This window comes from Bufo bufo, chromosome 1, assembly GCF_905171765.1.
Source record: "Bufo bufo chromosome 1, aBufBuf1.1, whole genome shotgun sequence".
Lineage (NCBI taxonomy): Eukaryota > Metazoa > Chordata > Amphibia > Anura > Bufonidae > Bufo > Bufo bufo.
This window is the reverse complement of record NC_053389.1, coordinates 841,873,263-841,893,303: the sequence shown is the minus strand read 5'-3', so window position 1 is coordinate 841,893,303 and position 20,041 is coordinate 841,873,263. Positions and strand designations below refer to the sequence as shown.

At 55.0% G+C, this 20,041-nt stretch overlaps 1 protein-coding gene and 1 long non-coding RNA gene across 4 annotated transcripts in view; both read right to left on the bottom strand.

The window, feature by feature from the left end:
• NEURL4 (neuralized E3 ubiquitin protein ligase 4) overlaps positions 1-20,041 on the bottom strand; it is a 114,760-nt gene that overhangs the window by 4,342 nt on the left and 90,377 nt on the right. For both annotated transcript variants that reach the window (XM_040415432.1, XM_040415431.1), the window contains exons 20-24: positions 14,947-15,087; positions 14,710-14,874; positions 10,349-10,507; positions 3,601-3,780; positions 3,422-3,515 (exon numbers count right to left, since the gene is read on the bottom strand). In XM_040415432.1, coding sequence (XP_040271366.1) covers positions 3,422-3,515; positions 3,601-3,780; positions 10,349-10,507; positions 14,710-14,874; positions 14,947-15,087 — 739 coding nt within the window. The remainder of the gene's footprint in view (positions 1-3,421; positions 3,516-3,600; positions 3,781-10,348; positions 10,508-14,709; positions 14,875-14,946; positions 15,088-20,041) is intronic.
• Positions 18,306-19,826, bottom strand: LOC120986728. Of its 2 annotated transcripts, XR_005775767.1 has the most exons (4): positions 19,784-19,826; positions 19,233-19,463; positions 18,682-18,912; positions 18,306-18,438 (listed from the first exon to the last, which is right to left on the bottom strand). It is a non-coding gene; the product is annotated as an uncharacterized LOC120986728 (long non-coding RNA). The 2 variants fall into 2 exon arrangements; XR_005775766.1 differs by lacking the exon at positions 19,784-19,826 and having other exon boundaries at positions 19,233-19,756.

Sequence of the window (20,041 nt, the reverse complement as noted above, 5' to 3'; positions counted from 1 at the left end):
AGACGAGGCACAGAGCGCCTCACGGGCAGAGGAGACGAGGCACAGAGCGCCTCACGGGCAGAGGAGACGAGGCACAGAGCGCCTCACGGGCAGAGGAGACGAGGCACAGAGCGCCTCACGGGGAGAGGAGACGAGGCACAGAGCGCCTCACGGGGAGAGGAGACGAGGCACAGAGCGCCTCACGGGGAGAGGAGACGAGGCACAGAGCGCCTTTACGGGGAGCGGAGACGAGGCACAGAGCGCCTCACGGGGAGAGGAGACGAGGCACAGAGCGCCTCACGGGGAGAGGAGACGAGGCACAGAGCGCCTCACGGGGAGAGGAGACGAGGCACAGAGCGCCTCACGGGGAGAGGAGACGAGGCACAGAGCGCCTCACGGGGAGAGGAGACGAGGCACAGAGCGCCTCACGGGCAGAGGAGACGAGGCACAGAGCGCCTCACGGGCAGAGGAGACGAGGCACAGAGCGCCTCACGGGCAGAGGAGACGAGGCACAGAGCGCCTCACGGGGAGAGGAGACGAGGCACAGAGCGCCTCACGGGGAGAGGAGACGAGGCACAGAGCGCCTCACGGGGAGAGGAGACGAGGCACAGAGCGCCTCACGGGGAGAGGGGACGAGGCACAGAGCGCCTCACGGGGAGGGGAGACGAGGCACAGAGCGCCTCACGGGGAGAGGAGACGAGGCACAGAGCGCCTCACGGGGAGAGGAGACGAGGCACAGAGCGCCTCACGGGGAGAGGAGACGAGGCACAGAGCGCCTCACGGGGAGAGGAGACGAGGCACAGAGCGCCTCACGGGGAGAGGAGACGAGGCACAGAGCGCCTCACGGGGAGAGGAGACGAGGCACAGAGCGCCTCACGGGGAGAGGAGACGAGGCACAGAGCGCCTCACGGGGAGAGGAGACGAGGCACAGAGCGCCTCACGGGGAGAGGAGACGAGGCACAGAGCGCCTCACGGGGAGAGGAGACGAGGCACAGAGCGCCTCACGGGGAGAGGGGACGAGGCACAGAGCGCCTCACGGGGAGAGGGGACGAGGCACAGAGCGCCTCACGGGGAGAGGAGACGAGGCACAGAGCGCCTCACGGGGAGAGGAGACGAGGCACAGAGCGCCTCACGGGGAGAGGGGACGAGGCACAGAGCGCCTCACGGGGAGAGGGGACGAGGCACAGAGCACCTCACGGGGAGAGGGGACGAGGCACAGAGCGCCTCACGGGGAGAGGAGACGAGGCACAGAGCGCCCCACGGGGAGAGGGGACGAGGCACAGAGCGCCCCACGGGGAGAGGGGACGAGGCACAGAGCGCCTCACGGGGAGGGGAGACGAGGCACAGAGCGCCTCACGGGGAGGGGAGACGAGGCACAGAGCGCCTCACGGGGAGAGGAGACGAAGCACAGAGCGCCTCACGGGGAGAGGAGACGAGGCACAGAGCGCCTCACGGGGAGAGGAGACGAGGCACAGAGCGCCTCACGGGGAGAGGAGACGAGGCACAGAGCGCCTCACGGGGAGAGGAGACGAGGCACAGAGCGCCTCACGGGGAGAGGAGACGAGGCACAGAGCGCCTCACGGGGAGAGGAGACGAGGCACAGAGCGCCTCACGGGGAGAGGAGACGAGGCACAGAGCGCCTCACGGGGAGAGGAGACGAGGCACAGAGCGCCTCACGGGGAGAGGAGACGAGGCACAGAGCGCCTCACGGGGAGAGGAGACGAGGCACAGAGCGCCTCACGGGGAGAGGAGACGAGGCACAGAGCGCCTCACGGGGAGAGGAGACAAGGCACAGAGCGCCTCACGGGGAGTGGAGACGAGGCACAGAGCGCTTCACGGGGAGGGGAGACGAGGCACAGAGCGCCTCACGGGGAGAGGAGACGAGGCACAGAGCGCCTCACGGGGAGAGGAGACGAGGCACAGAGCGCCTCACGGGGAGAGGAGACGAGGCACAGAGCGCCTCACGGGGAGAGGAGACGAGGCACAGAGCGCCTCACGGGGAGAGGAGACGAGGCACAGAGCGTCTCACGGGGAGAGAGGACGAGGCGCAGAGCGCCTCACGGGGAGAGAGGACGAGGCACAGAGCGCCTCACGGGGAGAGGGGACCAGGCACAGAGCGCCTCACGGGGAGAGGGGACGAGGCACAGAGCGCCTCACGGGGAGAGGGGACGAGGCACAGAGCGCCTCACGGGGAGAGGGGACGAGGCACAGTGCGCCTCACGGGGAGAGGGGACGAGGCACAGTGCGCCTCACGGGGAGAGGGGACGAGGCACAGAGCGCCTCACGGGGAGAGGGGACGAGGCACAGAGCGCCTCACGGGGAGAGGGGACGAGGCACAGAGCGCCTCACGTGGAGAGGGGACGAGGCACAGAGCGCCTCACGTGGAGAGGGGACGAGGCACAGAGCGCCTCACGGGGAGGGGAGACGAGGCACAGAGCGCCTCACGGGGAGAGGAGACGAGGCACAGAGCGCCTCACGGGGAGAGGAGACGAGGCACAGAGCGCCTCACGGGGAGAGGAGACGAGGCACAGAGCGCCTCACGGGGAGAGGAGACGAGGCACAGAGCGCCTCACGGGGAGAGGAGACGAGGCACAGAGCGCCTCACGGGGAGAGGAGACGAGGCACAGAGCGCCTCACGGGGAGAGGAGACGAGGCACAGAGCGCCTCACGGGGAGAGGAGACGAGGCACAGAGCGCCTCACGGGGAGAGGGGACGAGGCACAGAGCGCCTCACGGGGAGAGGGGACGAGGCACAGAGCGCCTCACGGGGAGAGGAGACGAGGCACAGAGCGCCTCACGGGGAGAGGAGACGAGGCACAGAGCGCCTCACGGGGAGAGGGGACGAGGCACAGAGCGCCTCACGGGGAGAGGGGACGAGGCACAGAGCGCCTCACGGGGAGAGGGGACGAGGCACAGAGCGCCTCACGGGGAGAGGAGACGAGGCACAGAGCGCCTCACGGGGAGAGGAGACGAGGCACAGAGCGCCTCACGGGGCGAGGAGACGAGGCACAGAGCGCCTCACGGGGAGAGGAGACGAGGCACAGAGCGCCTCACGGGGAGAGGGGACGAGGCACAGAGCACCTCACGGGGACGAGGCACAGAGCACCTCACGGGGAGAGGGGACGAGGCACAGAGCACCTCACGGGGAGGGGAGACGAGGCACAGAGCGCCTCACGGGGAGGGGAGACGAGACACAGAGCGCCTCACGGGGAGGGGAGACGAGGCACAGAGCGCCTCCTTAACTTCCCTGTCTCAGGTATTGAGGGAGAGCCGTGACCTGTGTGAAATCAGAGTCTACAGAACCGTGGTATAAATACCGGACTGAACGGTTTGCCGTCCTCCAGCTCATCGATGTGGGAAGGACAGTTGGAACCATGTCACTTACATATTTCCATCCCACAGGTCAGTTTTTCGGAATGAGGGAACCACCCTCTGTCACTTACCATCCACCATATCCGCCTTTTCTCTCTCTCCAGGAATATGACCCTCATGAGCATTCGACTCTGCTCCCTGCACCTCTCCTGTCACTAAGGAGACCTAGAGAGAAGATATCACAGGTGTTCTAAGTGGTAGGACACCGGATCCACCACCACTGAGGTGTAGGGTCAGGTGGGACACTCACCTGCTCACACTGCCCGTACAGGTCTACCACAACGTAACACAGCTCCGGCAGGTCTTGTGCTCCCACCCCCTGATCCAAGCCATTAATATATAAGTGGAGACCACCCGAGGAATCCAGCAAGAGCCCAACACACGTTCCCTCAGGACATAAATCAAGGTTAGGCCCATAACCGTCACGGACCTAGAAGATAAGGAGCAGGTAGAGGGAAGTGATACACAGCCAGCGGCATCACGTCACTTAAAGAGGACATCTTTCCTCTCCTGACATGTCCGTTTAACAACTACGTGCACCCCTTTGTAAAAAAACTATTCTATTCTTATTGGACTAGGTTGTACCATTCCTTTATTATTCCTCCTGGAAGTTTATTGATGAATGGCAAGCAGTTTGCAATGAAGATCCAAACGTGTTTCCACTAGGGAGTGTGACCCTACAGCACTGATGGGAGTGTGACCCTACAGCACTGATGGGAGTGTGACCCTACAGCACTGATGGGAGTGTGACCCTACAGCACTGATGGGAGTGTGACCCTACAGCACTGATGGGAGTGTGACCCTACAGCACTGATGGGAGTGTGACCCTACAGCACTGATGGGAGTGTGACCCTACAGCACTGATGGGAGTGTGACCCTACAGCACTGATGGGAGTGTGACCCTACAGCACTGATGGGAGTGTGACCCTACAGCACTGATGGGAGTGTGACCCTACAGCACTGATGGGAGTGTGACCCTACAGCACTGATGGGAGTGTGACCCTACAGCACTGATGGGAGTGTGACCCTACAGCACTGATGGGAGTGTGACCCTACAGCACTGATGGGAGTGTGACCCTACAGCACTGATGGGAGTGTGACCCTACAGCACTGATGGGAGTGTGACCCTACAGCACTGATGGGAGTGTGACCCTACAGCACTGATGGGAGTGTGACCCTACAGCACTGATGGGAGTGTGACCCTACAGCACTGATGGGAGTGTGACCCTACAGCACTGATGGGAGTGTGACCCTACAGCACTGATGGGAGTGTGACCCTACAGCACTGATGGGAGTGTGACCCTACAGCACTGATGGGAGTGTGACCCTACAGCACTGATGGGAGTGTGACCCTACAGCACTGATGGGAGTGTGACCCTACAGCACTGATGGGAGTGTGACCCTACAGCACTGATGGGAGTGTGACCCTACAGCACTGATGGGAGTGTGACCCTACAGCACTGATGGGATTGTGACCCTACGCAGTCTGACACCAGCACTGATGGGAGTGTGACCCTACGCAGTCTGACACCAGCAGCACTGATGGGAGTGTGACCCTACAGTCTGACACCAGCAGCACTGATGGGAGTGTGACCCTACAGCACTGATGGGAGTGTGACCCTACAGCACTGATGGGAGTGTGACCCTACAGCACTGATGGGAGTGTGACCCTACAGCACTGATGGGAGTGTGACCCTACAGCACTGATGGGAGTGTGACCCTACAGCACTGATGGGAGTGTGACCCTACAGCACTGATGGGAGTGTGACCCTACAGCACTGATGGGAGTGTGACCCTACAGCACTGATGGGAGTGTGACCCTACAGCACTGATGGGAGTGTGACCCTACAGTCTGACACCAGCAGCACTGATGGGAGTGTGACCCTACAGCACTGATGGGAGTGTGACCCTACAGCACTGATGGGAGTGTGACCCTACAGCACTGATGGGAGTGTGACCCTACAGCACTGATGGGAGTGTGACCCTACAGCACTGATGGGAGTGTGACCCTACAGCACTGATGGGAGTGTGACCCTACAGCACTGATGGGAGTGTGACCCTACAGCACTGATGGGAGTGTGACCCTACAGCACTGATGGGAGTGTGACCCTACAGCACTGATGGGAGTGTGACCCTACAGCACTGATGGGAGTGTGACCCTACAGCACTGATGGGAGTGTGACCCTACAGCACTGATGGGAGTGTGACCCTACAGCACTGATGGGAGTGTGACCCTACAGCACTGATGGGAGTGTGACCCTACAGCACTGATGGGAGTGTGACCCTACAGCACTGATGGGAGTGTGACCCTACGCAGTCTGACACCAGCAGCACTGATGGGAGTGTGACCCTACAGCACTGATGGGAGTGTGACCCTACAGCACTGATGGGAGTGTGACCCTACAGCACTGATGGGAGTGTGACCCTACAGCACTGATGGGAGTGTGACCCTACAGCACTGATGGGAGTGTGACCCTACAGCACTGATGGGAGTGTGACCCTACAGCACTGATGGGAGTGTGACCCTACAGCACTGATGGGAGTGTGACCCTACAGCACTGATGGGAGTGTGACCCTACAGCACTGATGGGAGTGTGACCCTACAGTCTGACACCAGCAGCACTGATGGGAGTGTGACCCTACAGCACTGATGGGAGTGTGACCCTACGCAGTCTGACACCAGCAGCACTGATGGGAGTGTGACCCTACAGTCTGACACCAGCAGCACTGATGGGAGTGTGACCCTACAGCACTGATGGGAGTGTGACCCTACAGCACTGATGGGAGTGTGACCCTACAGCACTGATGGGAGTGTGACCCTACAGCACTGATGGGAGTGTGACCCTTCAGTCTGACACCAGCAGCACTGATGGGAGTGTGACCCTACAGTCTGACACCAGCAGCACTGATGGGAGTGTGACCCTACAGTCTGACACCAGCAGCACTGATGGGAGTGTGACCCTACAGTCTGACACCAGCAGCACTGATGGGAGTGTGACCCTACAGCACTGATGGGAGTGTGACCCTACAGCACTGATGGGAGTGTGACCCTACAGCACTGATGGGAGTGTGACCCTACAGCACTGATGGGAGTGTGACCCTACAGCACTGATGGGAGTGTGACCCTACAGCACTGATGGGAGTGTGACCCTTCAGTCTGACACCAGCAGCACTGATGGAAGTGTGACCCTACAGCACTGATGGGAGTGTGACCCTACAGCACTGATAGGAGTGTGACCCTACAGTCTGACACCAGCAGCACTGATGGGAGTGTGACCCTACGCAGTCTGACACCAGCAGCACTGACGGGAGTGTGACCCTACAGTCTGACACCAGCAGCACTGATGGTAGTGTGACCCTACGGTCTGACACCAGCAGCACTGATGGGAGTGTGACCCTACAGCACTGATGGGAGTGTGACCCTACGGTCTGACACCAGCAGCACTGATGGGAGTGTGACCCTACGGTCTGACACCAGCAGCACTGATGGGAGTGTGACCCTACGGTCTGACACCAGCAGCACTGATGGGAGTGTGACCCTACAGCACTGATGGGAGTGTGACCCTACGCTGTCTGACACCAGCAGCACTGATGGGAGTGTGACCCTACGCAGTCTGACACCAGCAGCACTGATGGGAGTGTGACCCTACAGCACTGATGGGAGTGTGACCCTACGCAGTCTGACACCAGCAGCACTGATGGGAGTGTGACCCTACGCAGTCTGACACCAGCAGCACTGATGGGAGTGTGACCCTACAGTCTGACACCAGCAGCACTGATGGGAGTGTGACCCTACACAGTCTGACACCAGCAGCACTGATGGGAGTGTGACCCTACAGCACTGATGGGAGTGTGACCCTACGCAGTCTGACACCAGCACTGATGGGAGTGTGACCCTACGCAGTCTGACACCAGCAGCACTGATGGGAGTGTGACCCTACGCAGTCTGACACCAGCAGCACTGATGGGAGTGTGACCCTACAGCACTGATGGGAGTGTGACCCTACAGTCTGACACCAGCAGCACTGATGGGAGTGTGACCCTACAGTCTGACACAAGCAGCACTGATGGGAGTGTGGCCCTACGCAGTCTGACACCAGCAGCACTGATGGGAGTGTGACCCTACGGTCTGACACCAGCAGCACTGATGGGAGTGTGACCCTATGGTCTGACACCAGCAGCACTGATGGGAGTGTGACCCTACGGTCTGACACCAGCAGCACTGATGGGAGTGTGACCCTACGGTCTGACACCAGCAGCACTGATGGGAGTGTGACCCTACAGCACTGATGGGAGTGTGACCCTACAGCACTGATGGGAGTGTGACCCTACAGCACTGATGGGAGTGTGACCCTACAGCACTGATGGGAGTGTGACCCTACGCAGTCTGACACCAGCAGCACTGATGGGAGTGTGACCCTACACAGTCTGACACCAGCAGCACTGATGGGAGTGTGACCCTACGGTCTGACACCAGCAGCACTGATGGGAGTGTGACCCTATGGTCTGACACCAGCAGCACTGATGGGAGTGTGACCATACACAGTCTGACACCAGCAGCACTGATGGGAGTGTGACCCTACGGTCTGACACCAGCAGCACTGATGGGAGTGTGACCCTACAGCACTGATGGGAGTGTGACCCTACGCAGTCTGACACCAGCAGCACTGATGGGAGTGTGACCCTACACAGTCTGACACCAGCAGCACTGATGGGAGTGTGACCCTACACAGTCTGACACCAGCAGCACTGATGGGAGTGTGACCCTACGCAGTCTGACACCAGCAGCACTGATGGGAGTGTGACCCTACAGTCTGACACCAGCAGCACTGATGGGAGTGTGACCCTACAGTCTGACACCAACAGCACTGATGGGAGTGTGACCCTACAGCACTGATGGGATTGTGACCCTACGCAGTCTGACACCAGCACTGATGGGAGTGTGACCCTACGCAGTCTGACACCAGCAGCACTGATGGGAGTGTGACCCGACGCAGTCTGACACCAGCAGCACTGATGGGAGTGTGACCATACAGTCTGACACCAGCAGCACTGATGGGAGTGTGACCCTACAGTCTGACACCAGCAGTACTGATGGGAGTGTGACCCTACAGTCTGACACCAGCAGCACTAATGGGAGTGTGACCCTACAGTCTGACACCAGCAGCACTGATGGGAGTGTGACACCAGCAGCACTGATGGGAGTGTGACCCTACAGTCTGACACCAGCAGCACTGATGGGAGTGTGACCCTACAGCACTGATGGGAGTGTGACCCTACGGTCTGACACCAGCAGCACTGATGGGAGTGTGACCCTACAGCACTGATGGGAGTGTGACCCTACAGTCTGACACCAGCAGCACTGATGGGAGTGTGACCCTACGCAGTCTGACACCAGCAGCACTGATGGGAGTGTGACCCTACAGCACTGATGGGAGTGTGACCCTACAGCACTGATGGGAGTGTGACCCTACAGCACTGATGGGAGTGTGACCCTACAGCACTGATGGGAGTGTGACCCTACGCAGTCTGACACCAGCAGCACTGATGGGAATGTGACCATACACAGTCTGACACCAGCAGCACTGATGGGAGTGTGACCCTACAGTCGGACACCAACAGCACTGATGGGAGTGTGACCCTACACAGTCTGACACCAGCAGCACTGATGGGAGTGTGACCCTACGGTCTGACACCAGCAGCACTGATGGGAGTGTGACCCTATGGTCTGACACCAGCAGCACTGATGGGAGTGTGACCATACACAGTCTGACACCAGCAGCACTGATGGGAGTGTGACCCTACGGTCTGACACCAGCAGCACTGATGGGAGTGTGACCCTACAGCACTGATGGGAGTGTGACCCTACGCAGTCTGACACCAGCAGCACTGATGGGAGTGTGACCCTACGGTCTGACACCAGCAGCACTGATGGGAGTGCGACCCTACAGTCTGACACCAGCAGCACTGATGGGAGTGTGACCCTACAGCACTGATGGGAGTGTGACCCTACGGTCTGACACCAGCAGAACTGATGGGAGTGTGACCCTACGGTCTGACACCAGCAGCACTGATGGGAGTGTGACCCTACAGTCTGACACCAGCAGCACTGATGGGAGTGTGACCCTACAGTCTGACACCAGCAGCACTGATGGGAGTGTGACCCTACGGTCTGACACCAGCAGCACTGATGGGAGTGTGACCCTACGGTCTGACACCAGCAGCACTGATGGGAGTGTGACCCTACACAGTCTGACACCAGCAGCACTGATGGGAGTGTGACCCTACGGTCTGACACCAGCAGCACTGATGGGAGTGTGACCCTACAGCACTGATGGGAGTGTGACCATACACAGTCTGACACCAGCAGCACTGATGGGAGTGTGACCCTACAGTCGGACACCAACAGCACTGATGGGAGTGTGACCCTACAGTCTGACACTAGCAGCACTGACGGGAGTGTGACCCTATGGTCTGACACCAGCAGTACTGATGGGAGTGTGACCCTATGGTCTGACACCAGCAGCACTGATGGGAGTGTGACCCTATGGTCTGACACCAGCAGCACTGATGGGAGTGTGACCCTACGGTCTGACACCAGCAGCACTGACGGGAGTGTGACCCTACGGTCTGACACCAGCAGCACTGACGGGAGTGTGACCCTACGGTCTGACACCAGCAGCACTGACGGGAGTGTGACCCTACGGTCTGACACCAGCAGCACTGATGGGATAATGTCAGACTATGTAGGGTTACACTCCCAACAGGTAAAAACAATCCTGACATTTTCTGCAAACTGATGGCAATTCATTCATAAAGTCTAGAAGGAATAATAAAGGAATGGTGCAAACCAGAGTCAAAAGGACAGATGCTCCAAAATTGCTATTACAAGGGGGATGTACATGGTTACTAAAGAAGACATGTCAGGAGAGGCGAGAAGTCCTCCTAAAACTGACTGCCTTGTCAGAAGGAGGTCACCGTAAGCTCCTGACAGGTACCTTGGCTCCATTGTAAAGAACAGCACTGCGCTGGAAGATCCAGGCGCTCCTTTTAATGGCGGCTGCCGTGGCCGGGAAGTTCAGCCTCTCGGGTGACACCCCAATAACACCAATGGAAAGAGAGGACGTCCACCGTGGTGAGAGCTGGTCTAGTCGGACCTGAGGGAATAAATCAACATGGAGGCATGTCAGCTGCGGGGTCATCAGAACACAAGGAGCATGTTCTCCAGCCACACACATGTAGACTAGGTCTATACTGCTCCGGGAGAACCCTATATGAGGCACAGGCCATACACATGAAGATGAGGTCTATACTGCTCCCGGAGAACCCTATATGAGGCACAGGCAGTACACATGAAGATGAGGTCTATACTGCTCCAGGAGAACCCTATATGAGGCACAGGCCGTACACATGAAGACTAGGTCTATACTGCTCCAGGAAAACCCTATATGAGGCACAGGCCAAACACATGAAGACTAGGTCTATACTGCTCCGGGAGAACCCTATATGAGGCACAGGCCACACACATGAAGATGAGGTCTATACTGCTCCGGGAGAACCCTATATGAGGCACAGGCCACACACATGAAGACTAGGTCTATACTGCTCCGGGAGAACCCTATATGAGGCACAGGCCACACACATGAAGATGAGGTCTATACTGCTCCAGGAGAACCCTATATGAGGCACAGGACGTACACATGAAGATGAGGTCTATACTGCTCCAGGAGAACCCTATATAAGGCACAGGCCGTACACATGAAGATGAGATCTATACTGCTCCGGGAGAACCCTATATGAGGCACAGGCCGTACACATGAAGATGAGGTCTATACTGCTCCAGGAGAACCCTATATGAGGCACAGGCCGTATACATGAAGATGAGGTCTATACTGCTCCGGGAGAACCCTATATGAGGCACAGGCCGTACACATACAGATGAGGTCTATACTGCTCCAGGAGAACCCTATATGAGGCACAGGCCGTACACATGAAGACGAGGTCTATACTGCTCCAGGAGAACCCTATATGAGGCACAGGCCATACACATGAAGACGAGGTCTATACTGCTCCGGGAGAACTCTATATGAGGCACAGGCCACACACATGAAGACTAGGTCTATACTGCTCCGGGAGAACCCTATATGAGGCACAGGCCACACACATGTAGACTAGGTCTATACTGCTCCGGGAGAACCCTATATGAGGCACAGGCCATACACATGAAGATGAGGTCTATACTGCTCCGGGAGAACCCTATATGAGGCACAGGCCACACACATGAAGACTAGGTCTATACTGCTCCAGGAGAACCCTATATGAGGCACAGGCCACACACATGTAGACTAGGTCTATACTGCTCCGGGAGAACCCTATATGAGGCACAGACCACACACATGAAGACTAGGTCTATACTGCTCCGGGAGAACCCTATATGAGGCACAGGCCACACACATGAAGATGAGGTCTATACTGCTCCGGGAGAACCGTATATGAGGCACAGGCCACACACATGAAGACTAGGTCTATACTGCTCCGGGAGAACCCTATATGAGGCACAGGCCGTACACATGAAGATGAGGTCTATACTGCTCCGGGAGAACCCTATATGAGGCACAGGCCATACACATGAAGATGAGGTCTATACTGCTCCGGGAGAACCCTATATGAGGCACAGGCCACACACATGAAGACTAGGTCTATACTGCTCCGGGAGAACCCTATATGAGGCACAGGCCACACACATGTAGACTAGGTCTATACTGCTCCGGGAGAACCCTATATGAGGCACAGGCCACACACATGAAGATGAGGTCTATACTGCTCCGGGAGAACCGTATATGAGGCACAGGCCACACACATGAAGACTAGGTCTATACTGCTCCGGGAGAACCCTATATGAGGCACAGGCCACACACATGAAGATGAGGGCTATACTGCTCCGGGAGAACCCTATATGAGGCACAGGCCGTACACATGAAGATGAGGTCTATACTGCTCCGGGAGAAACCTATATGAGGCACAGGCCACACACATGAAGATGAGGGCTATACTGCTCCGGGAGAACCCTATATGAGGCACAGGCCGTACGCATGAAGATGAGGGCTATACTGCTCCAGGAGAACCCTATATGAGGCACAGGCCGTACACATGAAGACGAGGTCTATACTGCTCCGGGAGTACCCTATATGAGGCACAGGCCACACACATGAAGACTAGATCTATACTGCTCCAGGAGAACCCTATATGAGGCACAGGCCGTACACATGAAGATGAGGTCTATACTGGTCCAGGAGAACCCTATATGAGGCACAGGCCGTACACATGAAGATGAGGTCTATACTGCTCCAGGAGAACCCTATATGAGGCACAGGCCGTATACATGAAGATGAGGTCTATACTTCTCCGGGAGAACCCTATATGAGGCACAGGCCGTACACATACAGATGAGGTCTATACTGCTCCAGGAGAACCCTATATGAGGCACAGGCCGTACACATGAAGATGAGGTCTATACTGCTCCAGGAGAACCCTATATGAGGCACAGGCCATACACATGAAGATGAGGTCTATACTGCTCCCGGAGAACCCTATATGAGGCACAGGCAGTACACATGAAGATGAGGTCTATACCGCTCCAGGAGAACCCTATATGAGGCACAGGCCGTACACATGAAGACTAGGTCTATACCGCTCCAGGAGAACCCTATATGAGGCACAGGCCAAACACATGAAGACTAGGTCTATACTGCTCCGGGAGAACCCTATATGAGGCACAGGCCACACACATGAAGATGAGGACTATACTGCTCCGGGAGAACCCTATATGAGGCACAGGCCACACACATGAAGATGAGGGCTATACTGCTCCGGGAGAACCCTATATGAGGCACAGGCCACACACATGAAGATGAGGGCTATACTGCTCCGGGAGAACCCTATATGAGGCACAGGCCGTACACATGAAGATGAGGTCTATACTGCTCCGGGAGAACCCTATATGAGGCACAGGCCACACACATGAAGATGAGGTCTATACTGCTCCAGGAGAACCCTATATGAGGCACAGGCCGTACACATGAAGATGAGGTCTATACTGCTCCAGGAGAACCCTATATAAGGCACAGGCCGTACACATGAAGATGAGATCTATACTGCTCCGGGAGAACCATATATGAGGCACAGGCCGTACACATGAAGATGAGGTCTATACTGCTCCAGGAGAACCCTATATGAGGCACAGGCCGTATACATGAAGATGAGGTCTATAATGCTCCGGGAGAACCCTATATGAGGCACAGGCCATACACATACAGATGAGGTCTATACTGCTCCAGGAGAACCCTATATGAGGCACAGGCCGTACACATGAAGATGAGGTCTATACTGCTCCAGGAGAACCCTATATGAGGCACAGGCCATACACATGAAGATGAGGTCTATACTGCTCCAGGAGAACCCTATATGAGGCACAGGCCGTACACATGAAGACTAGGTCTATACTGCTCCAGGAGAACCCTATATGAGGCACAGGCCAAACACATGAAGACTAGGTCTATACTGCTCCGGGAGAACCCTATATGAGGCACAGGCCACACACATGAAGACTAGGTCTATACTGCTCCGGGAGAACCCTATATGAGGCACAGGCCACACACATGAAGACGAGGTCTATACTGCTCCAGGAGAACCTATATGAGGCACAGGCCGTACACCTGAAGATGAGGTCTATACTGCTCCAGGAGAACCCTATATGAGGCACAGGCCGTACATATGAAGATGAGGTCTATACTGCTCCCGGAGAACCCTATATGAGGCACAGGCCGTACACATGAACACAAGGTGTATACTGCTCCAGGAGAACCTATATGAGGCACAGGCCATACACATGAAGATGAGGTCTATACTGCTACCGGAGAACCCTAGATGAGGCACAGGCCGTACACATACAGATGAGGTCTATACTGCTCCCGGAGAACCCTATATTAGGCACAGGCCGTACACATACAGATGAGGTCTATACTGCTCCAGCAGAACCCTATATGAGGCACAGACCCTACACATGAAGATGAGGTCTAGACTGCTCCGGGGGAACCCTATATGAGGCACAGGCCATACACCTGAAGATGAGGTCTATACTGCTCCAGGAGAACCCTATATAAGGCACAGGCCGTACACATGAAGATGAGGTCTATACTGCTCCGGGAGAACCCTATATGAGGCACAGGCCATACACATGAAGATGAGGTCTATACTGCTCCCGGAGAACCCTATATGAGGCACAGGCCGTACACATGAAGATGAGGTCTATACTGCTCCCGAAATGACCCGCACTTGTAGCTATAGAGCGCCCATGTACCTGGAGTAGGAAGAGTCGAGGTAATGGCTGAGCCAGCACCACGATGCCCTGGTTGTAGCTGCCCACGCGTGTCGCTATCCTGTTTCCGTCTGAAAGTTGTATGTTCTTTCCGTGATTACCCATAAAGTGCAGGGAATGCAGTTGGAGGGCAGGCAGAGGGTCACCCTGAAACAAGAGGAACCAAGCAGTAGCATCACCCTGTGGTGGCGTGGCAGGCTACGACTACGGGGTACTCACATTGTGCTCTACATCTTCTTCCTCTTCACTCTCAGAATTCACAGATGGTGGTTTGGTGGCATCGGATTCTTCTAGAACTGAGGAGCTGACAACAGACAGAGCAGTGATGGAGCCGTGAAGATCCAGGATTGCATACACTCCCTGAGGAGAGACAATGGCATTATGGTTGTGTCCTGCTCTGTGGTCACCGGACGCCATGGCTGTCACGAGGATCAACCAGAAATCAGGGGGGTCCTGCCTCCGGGGGTCTTCCATGTACGCATTCACTGCGCCTACAATTCTTAGCAGGGCCCCCGGCATGATCCCACAACTCTCGGCATTCCTCCATGACACGACCTCGCCATGCGATCTGACTCTTAGGATGGAGGATGGTGTGCTTTCAGTGTGGTCCTGAGGAGCAGCATGGTGGCACCACGACAACGTCGGGAGCGTGCCGATTGTTCATGGAAATGACCGCCATCTCCACCCTCCATCATTTATGGTGGGTATGCAGGATCTTCAGCGCTTCAGAGGGAGACGGTTCTCCGGCTTTAAGACATGAAGAGTGCCACCACTTGCTAGTAGGCTTTACCGGCTGGTCCTGCCCCACGCCTGAAGGTGTTAGAGCCGTCTGCAGTCCAGAGCATGCTCTGTGATCTGACCACACGTCTCCGACATTCCTCTGAATGAGGCAGCAAACAGCGACCACAAGATATTACACCGACAACCACAGGAGAAAAGACAGCACTGCAGAGACTGCCCTCCCTGACAAGATGGGGGTTGGGCATGTGAGGTGTCGGTGTAATATCCTGCAGGTGGTGAACTGTCATACCTAGCAGAGACGTGTGACTCCATCACATCACCCAGCCTCCATCTTGTCTCTGTAGTCATGTGTGGTGTCGGTGTAATATCCTGCAGTATTGGTACTCCATCACATCACCCAGCCTCCATCTTGTCTCTGTAGTCATGTGTGGTGTCGGTGTAATATACTGCAGTATTGGTACTCCATCACATCACCCAGCCTCCATCTTGTCTCTGTAGTCATGTGTGGTGTCGGTGTAATATCCTGCAGTATTGGTACTCCATCACATCACCCAGCCTCCATCTTGTCAGTCAGGATGTCTCTGTAGTCATGTGAGGTGTCGGTGTAATATCCTGCAGGTGGTGAACTGTCATACCTAGCAGAGACGTGTGACTCCATCACATCACCCAGCCTCCATCTTGTCTCTGTAGTCATGTGTGGTGTCGGTGTAATATCCTGCAGTATTGGTACTCCATCACATCACCCAGCCTCCATCTTGTCTCTGTAGTCATGTGTGGTGTCGGTGTAATATACTGCAGTATTGGTACTCCATCACATCACCCAGCCTCCATCTTGTCTCTGTAGTCATATGTGGTGTCGGTGTAATATCCTGCAGTATTGGTACTCCATCACATCACCCAGCCTCCATCTTGTCTATGTAGTCATGTGTGGTGTCGGTGTAATATCCTGCAGTATTGGTACTCCATCACATCACCCAGCCTCCATCTTGTCTCTGTAGTCATGTGAGGTGTCGGTGTAATATCCTGCAGTATTGGTACTCCATCACATCACCCAGCCTCCATCTTGGCAGTCAGGATGTCTCTGTAGTCATGTGCGGTGTCTGTGTAATATCCTGCAGTATTGGTACTCCATCACATCACCCAGCCTCCATCTTGTCTATGTAGTCATGTGTGGTGTCGGTGTAATATCCTGCAGTATTGGTACTCCATCACATCACCCAGCCTCCATCTGGTCTCTGTAGTCATGTGCGGTGTCGGTGTAATATCCTGCAGTATTGGTACTCCATCACATCACCCAGCCTCCATCTTGTCTCTGTAGTCATGTGCGGTGTCGGTGTAATATCCTGCAGTATTGGTACTCCATCACATCACCCAGCCTCCATCTTGTCTATGTAGTCATGTGTGGTGTTTGTGTAATATCCTGCAGTATTGGTACTCCATCACATCACCCAGCCTCCATCTTGTCTATGTAGTCATGTGAGGTGTCGGTGTAATATCCTGCAGTATTGGTACTCCATCACATCACCCAGCCTCCATCTTGGCAGTCAGGATGTCTCTGTAGTCATGTGTGGTGTCGGTGTAATATCCTGCAGTATTGGTACTCCATCACATCACCCAGCCTCCATCTTGTCTCTGTAGTCATGTGTGGTGTCGGTGTAATATCCTGCAGTATTGGTACTCCATCACATCACCCAGCCTCCATCTTGTCTATGTAGTCATGTGAGGTGTCGGTGTAATATCCTGCAGTATTGGTACTCCATCACATCACCCAGCCTCCATCTTGGCAGTCAGGATGTCTCTGTAGTCATGTGCGGTGTCGGTGTAATATCCTGCAGTATTGGTACTCCATCACATCACCCAGCCTCCATCTTGTCTATGTAGTCATGTGTGGTGTCGGTGTAATATCCTGCAGTATTGGTACTCCATCACATCACCCAGCCTCCATCTTGTCTATGTAGTCATGTGAGGTGTCGGTGTAATATCCTGCAGTATTGGTACTCCATCACATCACCCAGCCTCCATCTTGGCAGTCAGGATGTCTCTGTAGTCATGTGCGGTGTCGGTGTAATATCCTGCAGTATTGGTACTCCATCACATCACCCAGCCTCTACCTTGTCTATGTAGTCATGTGTGGTGTCGGTGTAATATACTGCAGTATTGGTACTCCATTACATCACCCAGCCTCTACCTTGTCTCTGTAGTCATGTGTGGTGTCGGTGTAATATCCTGCAGTATTGGTACTCCATCACATCACCCAGCCTCTACCTTGTCTATGTAGTCATGTGTGGTGTCGGTGTAATATCCTGCAGTATTGGTACTCCATCACATCACCCAGCCTCCATCTTGTCTCTGTAGTCATGTGTGGTGTCGGTGTAATATCCTGCAGTATTGGTACTCCATCACATCACCCAGCCTCCATCTTGGCAGTCAGGATGTCTCTGTAGTCATGTGTGGTGTCGGTGTAATATCCTGCAGTATTGGTACTCCATCACATCACCCAGCCTCCATCTTGTCTCTGTAGTCATGTGTGGTGTCGGTGTAATATCCTGCAGTATTGGTACTCCATCACATCACCCAGCCTCTACCTTGTCTCTGTAGTCATGTGTGGTGTCGGTGTAATATCCTGCAGTATTGGTACTCCATCACATCACCCAGCCTCTACCTTGTCTCTGTAGTCATGTGTGGTGTCGGTGTAATATCCTGCAGTATTGGTACTCCATTACATCACCCAGCCTCTACCTTGTCTCTGTAGTCATGTGTGGTGTCGGTGTAATATCCTGCAGTATTGGTACTCCATCACATCACCCAGCCTCTACCTTGTCTATGTAGTCATGTGTGGTGTCGGTGTAATATCCTGCAGTATTGGTACTCCATCACATCACCCAGCCTCCATCTTGTCTCTGTAGTCATGTGTGGTGTCGGTGTAATATCCTGCAGTATTGGTACTCCATCACATCACCCAGCCTCCATCTTGGCAGTCAGGATGTCTCTGTAGTCATGTGTGGTGTCGGTGTAATATCCTGCAGTATTGGTACTCCATCACATCACCCAGCCTCCATCTTGTCTCTGTAGTCATGTGTGGTGTCGGTGTAATATCCTGCAGTATTGGTACTCCATCACATCACCCAGCCTCTACCTTGTCTCTGTAGTCATGTGTGGTGTCGGTGTAATATCCTGCAGTATTGGTACTCCATCACATCACCCAGCCTCTACCTTGTCTCTGTAGTCATGTGTGGTGTCGGTGTAATATCCTGCAGTATTGGTACTCCATCACATCACCCAGCCTCCATCTTGTCTCTGTAGTCATGTGTGGTGTCGGTGTAATATCCTGCAGTATTGGTACTCCATCACATCACCCAGCCTCCATCTTGTCTCTGTAGTCATGTGTGGTGTCGGTGTAATATCCTGCAGTATTGGTACTCCATCACATCACCCAGCCTCCATCTTGGCAGTCAGGATGTCTCTGTAGTCATGTGCGGTGTCGGTGTAATATCCTGCAGTATTGGTACTCCATCACATCACCCAGCCTCCATCTTGTCTCTGTAGTCATGTGTGGTGTCGGTGTAATATCCTGCAGTATTGGTGCTCCATCACATCACCCAGCCTCCATCTTGTCTCTGTAGTCATGTGCGGTGTCGGTGTAATATCCTGCAGTATTGGTACTCCATCACATCACCCAGCCTCCATCTTGTCTCTGTAGTCATGTGTGGTGTCGGTGTAATATCCTGCAGTATTGGTACTCCATCACATCACCCAGCCTCTACCTTGTCTCTGTAGTCATGTGTGGTGTCGGTGTAATATCCTGCAGTATTGGTACTCCATCACATCACCCAGCCTCCATCTTGTCTCTGTAGTCATGTGTGGTGTCGGTGTAATATCCTGCAGTATTGGTACTCCATCACATCACCCAGCCTCCATCTTGTCTCTGTAGTCATGTGTGGTGTCGGTGTAATATCCTGCAGTATTGGTACTCCATCACATCACCCAGCCTCCATCTTGGCAGTCAGGATGTCTCTGTAGTCATGTGCGGTGTCGGTGTAATATCCTGCAGTATTGGTACTCCATCACATCACCCAGCCTCCATCTTGTCTCTGTAGTCATGTGTGGTGTCGGTGTAATATCCTGCAGTATTGGTACTCCATCACATCACCCAGCCTCCATCTTGTCTCTGTAGTCATGTGCGGTGTCGGTGTAATATCCTGCAGTATTGGTACTCCATCACATCACCCAGCCTCCATCTTGTCTCTGTAGTCATGTGTGGTGTCTGTGTAATATCCTGCAGTATTGGTACTCCATCACATCACCCAGCCTCTACCTTGTCTCTGTAGTCATGTGCGGTGTCGGTGTAATATCCTGCAGTATTGGTACTCCATCACATCACCCAGCCTCTACCTTGTCTATGTAGTCATGTGTGGTGTCGGTGTAATATCCTGCAGTATTGGTACTCCATCACATCACCCAGCCTCCATCTTGGCAGTCAGGATGTCTCTGTAGTCATGTGCGGTGTCGGTGTAATATCCTGCAGTATTGGTACTCCATCACATCACCCAGCCTCCATCTTGTCTCTGTAGTC